Source organism: Macaca fascicularis, chromosome 3 (genome assembly GCF_037993035.2).
Source record: "Macaca fascicularis isolate 582-1 chromosome 3, T2T-MFA8v1.1".
Classification (NCBI taxonomy): domain Eukaryota; kingdom Metazoa; phylum Chordata; class Mammalia; order Primates; family Cercopithecidae; genus Macaca; species Macaca fascicularis.
The window spans coordinates 37,685,416-37,700,013 of NC_088377.1; the positions used below are offsets into that span (position 1 = coordinate 37,685,416).

At 53.1% G+C, this 14,598-nt stretch overlaps 1 protein-coding gene across 6 annotated transcripts in view; it reads left to right on the forward strand.

The window, feature by feature from the left end:
* Positions 1-14,598, forward strand: part of SDK1 (sidekick cell adhesion molecule 1) — a 963,824-nt gene that overhangs the window by 851,918 nt on the left and 97,308 nt on the right. For all 6 annotated transcript variants that reach the window (XM_045387966.2, XM_065541579.1, XM_015447042.3 and 3 more), the window contains exons 31-32: positions 1,831-1,934; positions 5,114-5,184. In XM_045387966.2, the coding sequence (XP_045243901.2) occupies positions 1,831-1,934; positions 5,114-5,184 (175 nt within the window). The remainder of the gene's footprint in view (positions 1-1,830; positions 1,935-5,113; positions 5,185-14,598) is intronic.

The window sequence follows — 14,598 nt, forward strand, 5'->3', positions numbered from 1 at the left end:
AGCTGCTGTTGGCTGATACGGGCCATGTGGGGCTCTGGACGTCAGAGGCTTCATGGACGTCAGAGGCTTCAGAGTCCTGGGGGTCCACAGGGTTCCATTTGAAAGGCACTGGTTTACAGATTCCGTTGGGAATGAGGACAGAAGACTGGGTTTCAGGTGATGAGGGCTTCGGCTTAGAGTGATAGTTGAGGAGACTTTTAGACATGAGTAACAGAGGTTGAGAGTCCTGAGGCACCCCGAGTTTTCTGGTCTGGAAACTGAGCCCTCATCTATGAAGAGCCACTGCCCGCCAGGGAGGAGAACAGAGCAGCTTCCTCACTTGCTCATTCGGAAGTGAAATAAAGGGCATCTGAGAGGAATCAGCCAGTGACTGAGTATGCATGGGCTGCAGGGCAGGTCCCTGACTAGCTAGGGCTTCACCAAGATCCCAGCATCATCTGCACAAAAGAGTTTGGCTGAAGTCTAGTCTCAGACATGGCATGGGGCTTGGCACAGGAGATCCATTGCATGTGGAATAGCTGAACGGATGGAAGGAAGGAAGGAAAAAGGAAATGAAGAAAAGGGAGGGAAAAGGAAGGAGGGAAGGGAGGTGGAAGGGAGAGAAGGAAGGAGGGAAGGAAAGAAGGAAGGAAGGAAAGTGGGAACGGAGGAAGAAGAGAGAAAGAAGGAATGAGGGGAGGGAGGGAGGAATGAAGAGAGGAAGGAGGGAAGGGAAGAAGAAAGGAAAGGTAGGAAGGAGGAAGGAAGGAAAGGAAGGAGGGAATGGAAGGGAAGAGAAAAGGAAGGAGAGAAGGGAGGTGAAAGGGAGAGAAAGAAGGAGGAAGGAGGGAAGTGAAGAAGGAAGGAAGGAAAGCAGGAAGGGAGGAAGAAGGGAGAAAAGGCAGGAAGGAGGGGAGGGAGGGAGGAAGAAAGGGAGGAAGGAAAGTGAGTGAGCAGATGGAAGTAGGCCTGAAGTGCTAACACCAGAAGGCACCTCAGGCAAGCATTAGTCCCATTAAAATCTCCATCGAAGGGCTGGGGGCATTTTTCACTTGGATGCTTGACAGGATGTGGTCTTTTGTAAAGTGACATGTGACTGTTGCCATTTACTAGTCCTGCAGCAATGGGCCTCCATTTTATCATCCTTGAAATGGGAATAATAATGCCTCCTCTCCCAGAGCTCGCGTGGGTTGAAAGGGGTTGCACTTGCCAAGTGCTTGGCACCATGTCAGCCCCAGTGAATGGTAGGGATGCGGGGCCGGTGGGTCTCTGCCTGCAGCCGGGCAGGAAGTGGACCTTAGAGAGCCCTGCGAGGCTGGGCCTGGCCAGTAAAGAGCTCCAGGAGGACGGAGCGTGGGAATCAGGCGGGAACTCATTTTACGCTCCGGATCAGCACAAGGGCCCAGGGTGTTAGCACTTCCTGAGGAATTCTATGGCTCCCTTGGAGAGCAGTGATGTGCCCACCGGAGTGCCAGGGGTGGCTCCAGTGAGGGGTTGGCAGTGCCTCCCCGAGGAGCCCTGAGCAGAATCTTCCTCCTGGCCAGGACACCCTGCACTCACTGCCCTCTGTGCGGCTCCTTTCTCCCTGAGGATTTCGACCACCCAGGTGTTCAAAGGCTCTTCCCAGTACAGGTCCAGGGTCCTCTTAAAGCCCCTGCTCACTGCACCTAGGAAGTGATTGAGTCCAACCCAAGAACAGCCTCCTCGCTGACCTGTCTCGGGCCCACACAGGAGGCCAGAGCTCTCAGGGCAGGGGAGGGATTTGCCCCTCCTCCCAGGGCTTCACCAGGAGCACCTGAGGGCAGGACAGGGAGGCAGGGCCCCGCAATCACAGTCTCTTCCACATTGCAGACTGAGGCCCTTCACCTCCTACAAGCTGCGCCTGAAAGCTACCAATGACATTGGAGACAGCGACTTCAGTTCGGAGACAGAGGCGGTGACCACGCTGCAGGATGGTGAGTAACCCAGGGCCCAGACTGTGTTCCTGGCCACTGCCCCTGGAGCCTGAGACACTTAGGCCCCACTTTCGTCTTGAGCCAGGAAGGGGTCACCAGGGAGCGGTGGCAAGCAGTAGAATTCCATTAGTGACAGACAGCTCGGAGGGTTTCCGCACAGCCTGTGGTCATAAATCAAGGTTTCAAGGGCTTCCAAATGGAATGGAAGGCTCTTTGATTGGCTTCCAAAGCCCCTACTATCCATTAGCATCCCAGAAATTGAATAATTGATAGAGTCATTAAAAATAAATGTCAGCGGGTAGCTGGGTTTTAAGAGATTTTCCCAATTTTTCTCATTCACGAGCCGCTCTTTGACAACAGCACAGGTAAGTGATGGGAAGTGAGGTCTCCTCAGAGCTCCAGGTGGTGTTTTCACCTGCTCCATCCTATCTCGGCGGCGTTGGGCCTGAAGATGGATTGTCATTCTGTGTGGCCCAGGCCTGTGGCGAGCCCAGGAGGCCGCTCTATCAGCCGCGTCCAGCGGTGATCACAGGACGGGTGGGATGGAAAAGAATGGATGGTGGGGAATAGCTCAGCTCCCAGGCCGGAAACCCAGCACTTAGTTCACCCAGCAGCGCTTCATCATCATTCCCGCAGCCTACCCCCAAAGCACTGTCTTTTCCATTTAACGCTCCAGTGGAAGAATTTTCCAATAAACCAATTTCCAACTGGCTCACCCTATGACCTCACATCTTCAGTTCTGCTCTCTTGGTGACCTGGAAGTGTGGTTTCTCCCACACAGGCCTCCCTTGGCCTCAGGGACCAGCAGAGGAGTTGAGCAAACCATTCCTGGCTTCACAGCAACTCACAGAGGCTGTTTTGCTGCAAACCCTGCACTCCCAGCAGAGCAGAACCGGCAAGAGCCTCCGACAGGCGCCAGCTGTGCTCCCAGGAAAAGTGCACCTGCCCCTAGAAAAGCACTGTCTGGCTTCTGTGGCTCCTGCCTTTCGCCCAACTCTTTTGTGAGCGCAAATCCTGGGGGTTTATTGGAGCTGTGGGGAAAGCCAGTGAGGAGGAGAGGAGCCGCCCTGGGTGTATGGCGTGGTCCAGGGCCTTAGTGAACCCTGCTGGGCCCTGAGGAGCTGGGATCAGCCCCAGGAGCTCACTGTCCAAGGGTCCCACATCCTTGGATTCAACCAACTGTGGATTGAAATGTTCAGAAAATAAGTTAAAAATACAAATTAAAGAAATACAGTGTAACAACTATGTATTTGTTTGGAGAGTATTATGACATTGCACAATTTCTAGATCACTCATAAGGGTGCCTACAATTATAACATTGTAACATTGTTATATAACAGTGTTATAAATTAGAACATGGTAGGAGGACTGATGAGTAACCTAGAAATGGTTTACAGTATTCAGGAGGATGTGTGCAGGTTACATGCAAATACTGCACAGCTTTATTGTAGCAAACCTGGAGGCCCAGGCTACTTGTAACTGGAAAAGCCTTCCCCACTTAAAGTGGGGACCAATGTCACACTAAACCACAAGGGAAAGGCTTTGCAGCAACTAAATTACAAAACAAAAACTATATAAATGCATTCATTTTAACCTTACCTTTAACACAGTTGAGGTAATGTTTGCAACTAAGCACTAAATCTTAGAATAAAGAACAAAAACCCACACGAGCTGATGTCATTGTCATAATCTCTCTGACAGATTGTGTGAGAGCAAAGTGCAACAGCCTCCTTTGCCCTCCAGGGTGGCATCCAAAAGGACCATTTTTGAAAAAAAAAAATTCAAGGGCCTCTTCAGACTCCGGAGGCTTTTCTTATCCTTTGATATTCAAATCAGGCTTTGATGCACCTATCTTGTCATCGTCTTTCCTGGGATGTGCAGTTTTCTTTTTGCAATGAATTTGCATTGTATTTGTGTTGTATTGTCTTACACCATCTAGAGATTGGCAGGCACAGACTCTCTCCAGGGGTTGGGAAACCCTTGGCATGATAGGGAGAGTCCTCTGAGTATGTGTACAGTTTACTGATGAACAGTTTCTTTTTACAGTGATTTCTATTTATCTGCACAACCTCACAACTCGAGGACATTGAGAACTCCCTGTAATGGCACTGCTGTGTCACCATGGCTGTCAGGAAGCTGGCTAGAGGGCCCACCATTAAGCTGGAACCACAGGAGATTAAGAGGGTTGGAGGGAGACCCATTCCTAAAGCAGAACAGGGACAGTGGAGGTGTGACTGATGCAGGCACTGCCAGGGCTGATGAGGGGGTGCCTCTCAGGTCCAGAGGAAAATCACAGAGCAGGTGACCCTGGGACCCAATCTTGGGTTCCGAGTGGAGAGGCATCTGCTAGATGCACAAGCGGGCCTGTGGGAAGATCCTCATTCCGTTCAGTGAATATGGACTGGATGTAGAATGCATGTCGTGCTTCTGCTGGGCCCCCAGGATCTTACAGCTGGGGAGGGCTAAGAGTTCAGTTCAATATGCCAAGACAGGACCACACAGATTTGGAGGGAGCAGAGGAGGCAGGGAAGAGGGGCACAGAAGATCTCTTGGATGTGGCAGATGACAAGAAGTTTAGTTTGGCCAGAGTGCAGGGCATGGCCATGGGCAGAGGTCAAACCAACCTTGTCCCTCCACAGAGCAGAGCAGAACCATGGCAGATCCCTCTTTACTTTACCCTGCTGTCCCAGCCAGCTGCAGCCTCACCAGAAATTGACCCCCTTTCCTGACAGCCCTTTAGCATTTCAAACCAAGTGACCTGGCATGATCATGTGTCCTATTCAGGAAAAGTAGCTCTCACCTAGGTATCTAAAAAAAAAAAAAAAAGATATGTTCCCTGCCTCTCCCAGAAGATCTGAGCCCTGCAGGGAAGGTCTCGAGCCAGAGAGCTCCAGGACAGTGTCTCTGGAGAGGCGGCTCTCAGAATGTCCACCACAGAGAGAGCCCAGTCTGGGTCTGTTTCTCAGGGCTATTGTTAGGGTTGGGTTCCTCCTATCCCGGGCACAGGCTTTGAAGGAGAAGCTCTGGGAAGCCCCAAGGAAGGGCAGGAGAAGGGGACCCCTGGAGAAGGAAGGAGGCAGGGCTCATCAGCCTCCCACACTCCCTGAGGGTGGCCCTGGGAAGGGCGACAGAACATAACAACCACCCTGATCCCCGCTTTTCTCTCCTGTGTGTTTCAGTTCCAGGAGAGCCCCCGGGATCTGTCTCAGCAACGCCACACACCACGTCCTCTGTCCTGATACAGTGGCAGGTAAGAGCGCGGGGAATCACATGCATTTTGTCAAATGTGTTCTCATTTCCCTGCACATTCAGCCACGATGGCTGGATGTGGACTGCAAGTGGAGCCCTGAGCTAAGCGTTTGAGTGTAGAACCAAGGAGACACCCCCTCAGACTCACAAACGCGAGGGGGAAATGGTGTCAATTATCATCTCAGTGTAATTTCCAAAACATGGGAAGCAGGACTGCGATGCACACAGAGAGTGAACTTGACTCCCCTTATTCAGGAGGACCGGCAGGATGGGGAGGTCAGTCTGAGAGCGTTGGAGGAACTGGGTATGTCTTGGCATTTCACCGAGGATGTTGGAGCAAGGCTTCTATGTATACACAAATTGGTTATTGCCCTACAGGGCAGTAAAACTGCAACCACTGGAGTTAGCTTTTCTAGAGAAGTAATCTGCAACCAAACAAAATATCTACTGGATTGTACGTATTTTCTCGAAGTCTGGGTCTTTATTTATTATTATTATTATTATTTTGGGGTGGAGTCTTGCTCTGTCACCAGGCTGGAGTGCAATGGCGCAATTGGCACAATCTAGGCTTACTGCAACCTCTGCCTCCCATGTTCAAGCGATTCTTCTGCCTCAGCCTCCCAAGTAGCTGGGATTACAGGCAAATGCCCCTATACCCAACTTTTGTATTTTTAGTGGAGACGGGGTTTCACCATGTTGACCAGGCTGGTCTTGAACTCCTGACTTCAGGTGATCCACACGCTTCAGTCTCCCAAAGTGCTGGGATTACAGACATGAGCCACTGTGCCTGGCTAAGTCTGGGTCTTTAATCTCCAGTGCGCAGTAAGTCAAACAAAGGCATGTTCTTCCAGATAATCACAGACTCCTTGGTGGGCCTGCTCAGCAATTCTCCGGTAAGGCATTGAAGGACACGCTGCCATCTCTTTCCATTAGTTTCAATTTTGGGCAATGCTTACTAACAAGTACATTGACGACAAATATAACAGAGGGACAAAACTGCCGAAGGAAGGGCTGCAGGCCCCAGGGAGATCCCAGCTGAAGAGTGAGGTGGGGAGCTGCGCCGTGTGGCCCGGGTCCGGAGCAGGCAGATGTTGAGTTTCCCCAGGGCTGGAACTTGGCTTGGCAACAGACACAACAGACGGACGGGCAGGGGGCCAAGCGCAAGGGCAGAGTCGAAGCTACTGGCCCGCAGGGAAGTTCCCGCGGCCAGAGTGGGGGCTGCCTTGCCAGGGAGCTGGGAACATGGTGGGATGGGGCTGGCGTGGGGCGGGTGCGGCGCGAGGCCAGGTCAGCCTAGGAGTAGCTGCTGGGAGCTGGGGTTGGGCTGGGGTCAGGAGGGCAGTCTGGTGGGCGCGAGATTTTTCCTCAGAGCTGATGCTCTCCTCAAGGACAATGGCAGGGTGCCCGAGGCAGCAGGTGGGAATGATGGTTCGGGAAATCAGGAGAAAATCAAGAGGGGAACAATGGTCCGGACATGGCCTTGGAGAGTGAGGGGGTTTCCCAGCCACATGCCCTCCACTGGTACGGAAGGGGGAGACAGGAAGGGGTTCTGGGGAAAGGAGGGGCTGCGGGAAATGGAAGGGATGCTGGGAAACACAGCCGAGGCCACCAGCAGGTGTCCCAGACAGCGTCTTCCAGGGCCCTGCAGTGGGGCCACTCCAAGGAGCAGTGGCTTCACTCTGCAGCACGGAAGACGAGGCCCAGACTAGGACAGTAGGTGCCAGAGATACCTGCTGGGCCGGGAGAGAGACGTGCTGAGTGAGCAGCGCCAGCCGCAGCCTTCCTGGGCATGGGCTTGAGGTGCGTGGTGCTAGAGATGCAAGAGAGGAACCCGGTGACCAGAGCCTGGCTGGACCGTGGGTGGGGCCAGCCAGGGGAGCTTGGGAGCGGCTCCGTTTCCCCTGTCTTGCTGTATGATCCTATGAAATATGACTATGTTTGAGGTATGAAAGTGGCAATTTATGTGATTCACCCGCATATCACTTGCTACTGCCACTTATCTGAGGGATAGAGAGTGGGCGTTTAACAAGCTGGGTTCTGTGAAGAGCATGTAATCTCCTTCAAGTGTCCATGGAGGTGTGCGGGGCTGCGTCCCGGCTGCCTTTGTCTTGCTAAGGGATCCACCTTCTCTGGGTAGGATAGGAACATTTCCAGGGCATGAAAGAATGTCCCAGCGTCTCCTGGTGGAACTGCAAGAGCGCTTCTGTGGCACTCAACCCTGCTGAGCTTACCAGAGCATAAGGGGGCCAGCGTGGGAACCAAGAAAACAGCCTGGGCCCCACCCCTGCCCCTGGGAAGCCACAGCCCCTGATCTGTCTGGGAGCCACTGGCAAAGTGACAAAGGACCCACCCGCACTTACCATCAGGCGACTGTGGCCCTGAGAGGCCCCCCTGGCTCCGGGTTCCTCCTTTGTAAGAACAGAAGGTCACAAAGCTGAGCTCAGGTCTCATGCAGCATCTGCAGTCTTTGGGGCCCACCAGACCCCCAGACCCAAGCTTCAGCCCTGACTCCCGTGAGCGTCTCCAGTGGGAGGTCAGAGACATTCAAAATGGAAACACAAAGTCCCAAGTGCTTGTTTCCTAACCTGCACCAACACGGTCGACCACAAGAACATTGGCACTTTGTACCATGCTGAATCCTACCAGAAAATTCCCATTTTCTTTGTCGACATAGCAGCAGCCTGCCAATACCTCACCTAGGTAAGCTTCTTTCCTATAAAGGCAGTGAGTGTCAGGGCTGGGATGCATCACCTCCACCAAACAAGGGTTGTGAAGGCATCACCTGCTGTCGGCCCCAGTGGATGGTGCAGAGCTTGAGCCCCCCTTGGTGCTGCTGGACAGCTCAGGGACGTGCCTAGTGCCGCCTGGAGGAGCTGGGCTGGTGTGTGCCTCAGCCGTCCCCCTCCAGAGCCCAACAGAACAAACTAATTGCACGAACAGGAGGTGGTCAATACAACGTCCTATAGAAATAAATGCTTGTCAACTGCCAGGCAATTGAAGTATAATTAAAATTATGAGTAATTTACTGCATCAGAACAAAAAGAACAAAGAAAAAGAAACTCAGTTTAAATATAGATTTGCATTCCCAATAAAATGTTTCACCTGTAAACGTGTTTTTGTTTTTTTGTTTTTTGTTTTTTTTTTTTTAGTAATCTCTTTAAAAATGCAAACACAGGGCCAGACGTAATGGCTCACGCTTGTAATCTCAGCACTTTGGGAGGCTGAGGCAGGTCGATCACCTGAGGTCAGTTCAAGACCAGCCTGGCCAATATGGTGAAATTCTGTCTCTACCAAAAATACAAAAATTAGCTGGGCATGGTGGTGGGCACTTGTAATCCCAGCTACTCGGGAGGCTTAGGCAGGAGAATCGCTTAAACCCAGCAGGTGGAGGTTGCAGTGAGCTAAGATCACACTATTGCACTCCAGCCTGGGCAACAAGAGCAAAACCCTGTCTCGGAAAAAAAAAAAAAAAAAAAGCAAACACGGGCTGTAATTTCAAGGCTATAGACCCATTTAAATGCCTCCCATAGTAGACTGTCAGGCTTGATTCTTCTTAGAAGGACAGTCAATCCTTGCCTTGCATGGGGTCCAGTTCTGTTTGAAAACTAAGGATTAGAACTCCCTCTGTCTCCCAGGGTGGAGTGCAGTGATGCGATCTCAGCTCACTGCAACCTCTACCTCCCGAGTTCAAGTGATTCTCCTGCCTCAACCTTCTGAGTAGCTGGGATTACAGGCCTGCACCACCATGCCCAGCTAATTTTTGTATTTTCAGTAGAGACGGGATTTCACCATATTGGTCAGGCTGATCTCAAACCCCTGACCTCAGGTGATCCACCCGCCTTGGCCTCCCAAAGTGCTGGGATTACAGGCGTGAGCCACTGCGCCCAGCCTTGTGTTTTCTTTTAAAGACAGGGTCTTTCCCTGTCACCCAGGTTGGAGTGCAGTGGAGCAATCATAGCTCACTGTAGCCTCCAACTCCTAGGCTCAAGAGATCCTCCCACCTCAGCCTCCCCAGTGGCTAGGACTACAGGTGTGCACCATCATGCCTGGCTACTTCTTTAAAAGATTTCATAGAGATGCAGCCTCACTGTATTTCCCAGGCTGGTCTTAAACTCCTGGACTCAAGCGATCCTCCTTCCTTGGCTTCCCAAAGTGCTGAGATTATAGGTATGAGCCCCTGTGCCCAGCCTGTAAGTGGGTTTTGAGGCTGTTTTCTAGCAAGGAAAAAATTACTAAGCAATTGATCACACCATGCGGGAGGGTCTCGGTGTAACAGGCACCTTCCCAGAGGAGGGTTACATCTGCCTGGGCAAAGGCGGGGAGGCATCCCACCGCTTCACAACACATCTTGGAGTTGTTTCTTTTTCTCTCCACTTGTGCCATCACCCACAGAGGACCAGCTCTTGCATGGGGTGCTGAGCTCTGGAGGGGACCGAGGCAGTCCGCAGAATGTGAAGAGCTTTCATTAAGCGTGGTGGGCTCTATAAGGCATTGCTAGGAAGACAGCAGAAGGAACAAAACTAACTCTGGCTGGAGGGGCATCTGAACGCGCTTTGTGGGACGGATGGGCTCCTGTGGTGAAAGGCTGGAGAAGCTCGTGGCCCCTGGGACAGCCCAAGGAAAGGCTCACGGGTGACATCGCTGGTGTTGTGTCTCATGGGGATTGCGTGTAGAGCCTCCTGTGCTCTCAGAACCATCAGGAACGAACTCCGGAGAGAATCCCTGTCCTACTTTCCACAAAGCAGAAGGCACAGGATGGAGAATGAAAGCTCGGATGCCCGGGGGAACCACGGTGGCTGGATCAGATTGGGATTTGGGCACCTGCTCTGCCTGAACTTGCAGGAGACAGTGGCACGTGGTTGAGCCTCCCTCAGCCCAGCTCCCTGTCTCTAGAACTGGGAGAGTTAGGTCCTGCCCTGCTGCTCCCCACCTCAGCAGAGGGAGCTGGGTGGGAAGTTTCACAGAGGCCAGCAATGGCAAGGGGCCCAGGGGTCCCTGTGCAGGCAGCTGGAAGGAGGGAGGCTTTCCATGCAGGTCCTGCCTCTTCCCACCCCCAGGCCTTCCCTCCACTCAACCCTGCAGCCTCCAAGATGCCCACCCTCCCAGGTCTTCCCCAGAGCATTGACTTCCTCCTGCCTCCCCTACCTGGTGATGAAACCCAGGCATGCTCCTACCAGGTCATTTGCATTTAAACAGGTGCTTTTGCTTTGGCATGCCCGTAATCCCAGCAATTTGGGAGGCTGAGGCAGGCAGATTACGAGGTCAAGAGATCGACATCATCCTGGCCAACATGGTGAAACCCTGTCTCTACTAAAAATACAAAAATTAGCTGGGCATAGTGGTGCGTGTCTGTAGTCCCAGCTACTTGGGAGGCTTAGGCAGGAGAATTGCGTGAACCCGGGAGGCTGCAGTGAGCAGCCCAGGAGGTTGCAGTGAACCAAGATCATGCCACTGCACTCCAGCCTGGCGACACAGTGAGACTCCATCTCGGAAAAAACAAACAACAACAACAAAACAAACAGGCTTTTGAAAAATGAAGAACCTCCAGAAGGCTGCTGGTGAATTTCTGAGGCATGGCAGGCCGAGGGAAGGTGTTTTGAGATGGGGCTCCCAGTTCCCTTCAAGCTTCTCTCCACACAGATGGCCAAGCCAGGGTGCAGTGACACACAGATGAGGTCATCTTGAACTCCAGCAAGTCCCACTCCACCCCAGGGCTCTGGCTAAGCATCCGTCATGGCTGAGGCCTGGCCCAGGTGCTGTGGGCATTTAAACATGAACAAGACCTGAACATGGACTGCCCCTGGGCATATGCAGAGTCAGAGACATGCGAAGGGCTGGCTGGGGATACGGGTCTGTGGTGCAAAGCGAACCTTTTGTTTAAAGTCGTATAATACTCTGGAGACCGTCTGGCCAGACTTCTGCCTGTTGTGGGCACGGGTTTGAGCCTGGGAGTTTGAGCAGCCAGCCCAAGCTTATACTGCAAGGTGGCTGCAAGGCCAGGACCCGAATCTAGAGCCTGACCTTGACCTCGTGGGTTCCATGGAGCTACCCTACTGATGCCTCCAAGCACCTCTGGAGTTGGAGAGCCTCTTTCACGGATTATAGACAGGTTAATCCCAAAGTCCAGGAATGGGAAATGTGGTTGAACCCAGTTCAGAACCCCATGCGCGCAGGCCTGGGCATCTCCGTGAAGCCACCGGGCCCTTTATAAGTGAGGCTCCCACTGGGAAGATGGCACCTGCTAACAGAGTGGCCTCCGCCAGCTGCTGCCTTCAAGGAAGCCACCCTCTGGGGGTATGGCTGCCTGTAACCCCTCCCCAAGCCTGGAAGACACCTGCCGGGAGGGGATGCATTTTGACTCTTCAGGGATTTCTGGTGCAGACAGCGTCAGTTAGCCTGTGGGCCATATGTGGCCCCAGCCCGGGGGCTCATGGACATTTTGTCTGTTGGGCAAGGGAGATTGGCCTTTTCTCATAACTCTAAATCGTCTCATTCACCTTGGCTAGAAATATCTGCAAGTCCAAGATCAGTTACCTTCGGCCCCTTCCCCTCCATCTTCCTGCCCCAGAGGCTGGGAAGCCACACTTGGTCCCCAGGGAGAACATTTTTATCGTCTCAACCTCCTAACTTCCTGCTTAGTTGATAGTTTTGGTGAATTGAATCCAGTGCTCCCCACCCCACCCGAGCTTCCCTCCTCCCCCAAAAGTAAATTGCGCTCTCTGTAATCCTGTCTCGTCTGTGTATCTGCAGAGCTGGCTGGAGGCCTCTGCAGTCTTCCTTCTGAGGTCCCAGTGCCTGGAGCTGCCGCGGGTCTAATCTGGGGCGAGAGGGAGGCTTTGAAGGCGACCTCAGGGTGAGGTTGCTTGGCTGGTACTTACAGAGCCCCGCCTGTAAGCTTTTGATCTGTCTGCTCGCCTCTTCGTCCTGCTGATAGTCAGTCCAGAGTCCAGAAATGGAAGCTGAGGTCTCTCATCTTCACTGCCCAGACTCCAGCCACTCCCACCCCACCACCAGTGTGAACAGCAAGGACAGGACTCCCAGCAGGACCACCTGGGACCATCTGGGTGGACCAGGAGCCTTGGGCAAAAAAAGCAGGCTCTCTGGGTGCACAGCCATGTGCTGGGTGAAAGCCTTTAGTGGGGATGTGTTGCTGTGTGCTTGTCAGGGGCCCAGGAAAGGAAAGTCAGAAGCCCCCAGGGTCTTGGAAGTCTCTGGGGCTCCTTCAGCAAAGGGCTCCTGTATGTGCATTTTTGCAAGACTGATTGTTATCTGGAGTAGCAGTAACCCAAGAACCCACCAAGCCCATCCATGGCTCCAGTGGATTGGAGGAAGCTCCTTTCTGGCCAGTCTCCTTCTGAGGAGCCCACCCAAGTGGGGACTGACCTGGGACCTGGGCTAGTCCTGGTTCAGGCACTGGGAACTGTCCCCGTAGCCTGGCTGCTGCTCCTAGATCCACCCAGACTTGCCCCTGCCCTTCACACCCCTCACTCCCGTCTAGTGGGGCTATACCAGGCACTGTGCCCGCCTCACAGAGGGCCAGCCCTTCTCCCCTCATCAAAAGCCACCTCCTCCTCCAAGGGCAGCTCAAACGCCATTCCCTGCAGTTATCCTCCAGTTCTTCCCGGTAGAGCTCGCCCTCTCTGAGGCTTCAGAGCCGCCTTCCTCACTCACTCCCTGGCACCTGGTGCACGATAGCTCAGGAGATCTCATAGATGCAATGAGATGGCAAGGCTGGAATACATTCTCCGAGTGGCGGAGCTCAGTGTTTGTCTGTGATCCCCCCGTAAGATGCCCTGAGCTCTTGGTGAGTCAGTGTGAGGAGACAGGTGCAGCTTTTCAAGGAGCCAGAGCACCAGGCCTTCCTGGTGGCTCCGGACACTGCCCTCCCTCCCTGTGGGAGGGCCCCTGGGCACAGAGCTCTCCTGTCTCCCTTACAGCCACCTCTTTGCAGTGGCCCAAGTCACACAGGACAGATGCGCTTTAGGGCTGATACTCTTTATGGCTGACATAGTCAGCAGAATGACCATGGAGAGCAAACAGCCATGGAGAACACTTGCTTGTGGCTCAGTGTAGAAACCACTCTGTCTCCTCTCTCTGAAAGCCAGATGGCCTGTGGAGAATCACCTCTCTTCAGTCTCACATACTGACTTTTCCAACTTTTCCATCCATTATATTTCTTCTAAAAAGGAGGTTAAGTAAACCTTCTATTTCAATGTGGCTAACAGTTGCGTTTGAAGAAGAATGCCTTACAAAATAAGGGTTTTAATTTCAGTCTCAGTAACCAGGGCTAGAGTTTGAAAGAGCAAACTGCAGGATCACTTAAGCCCAGGAGTTTGAGACCAGCCTGGGCAACATGGTGAGACCTCATCTCTACAGAAAATTTAAAAATTTGCCGGGTGTGGTGGTGCAGGCCTGTAGTCCCAGCTACTCAGGAGGCTGAGGCAGGACGATTGCTTGAGCCCAGGAGGTCGAGGCTGCAGTGAGCTCTGATCGCACCCCTGCACTCCAGCCTAGGCAACAGGGTGAGACCCTGTCTCAAAGAAAAGAAAGAGCAGATGACCCAGAACCCCCTTGTGTGGTGATGTGAGTGGATGTGTAAGTGTGTGTGTGTGTGTGTGTTATGTACACACAGGATTTCCGCTGCGCCCCCACATCTGTGGTGGTGCTTTCGTGATGACACTGTCTGGAGCCAGTTTGCAATTGCATGCAATGCTGACCGGTGCCCACTCCTAGCACAAGGGACTAATTTTTAAAGAGTGGGAGTAAAACAACTGAAAACCTAAAAGCTGCTCTGAACGCGATTCTGTAGACTCCACAGGGAGGACACTGAACACGAACTCCGTCAGCACCCCCGGTTTTTAGGACACCGTCTGACATGCCCAGCCCTAAGGGAAGGGGTGTAGAGCAGGACTGGGGGCCCAGGATGGGGGAGCTGGAGAAGGAGCAAATGAGCAGCCCAGGACACCTGTGAGTGACTATTGCTGGCATCCCAAACGCTGCTCTATTGTCAAAATCAGAGAAAAGAAAAAGAGCATTTAATACAATCAGCAGACACTGTAGCCTCCCCAGCCTGCTCCCCCATCCAGCCTCTGGACTGTGCCTCCCATTCTTCCTCCTTCCTTTTCTGCCAGCTCTCAGCTTCCCAGACTCAGGTTTGGGTTTTATTTTGTTTTCCTGGCAAGTTGAGCAGTGCTGGGAACCCCATGAGCCGGTGAAGGGCTCCCTGCTGGAGAAAGTGGTCAGTGGCCACAGGGTGTGGACGGATGGGCTGGCCACGTGCCTCAGGGACCCTGCCGTGCCTTGCTGATCGTCTGCCGCTGCCTCGGGTACACCGCACCCTGGAGAGACCCTCATCTGTGCTGGCTCACTCTCTGCTTTGTTTCTCTAGCGCTATTACTGGAGGCGCTTTGAAAGG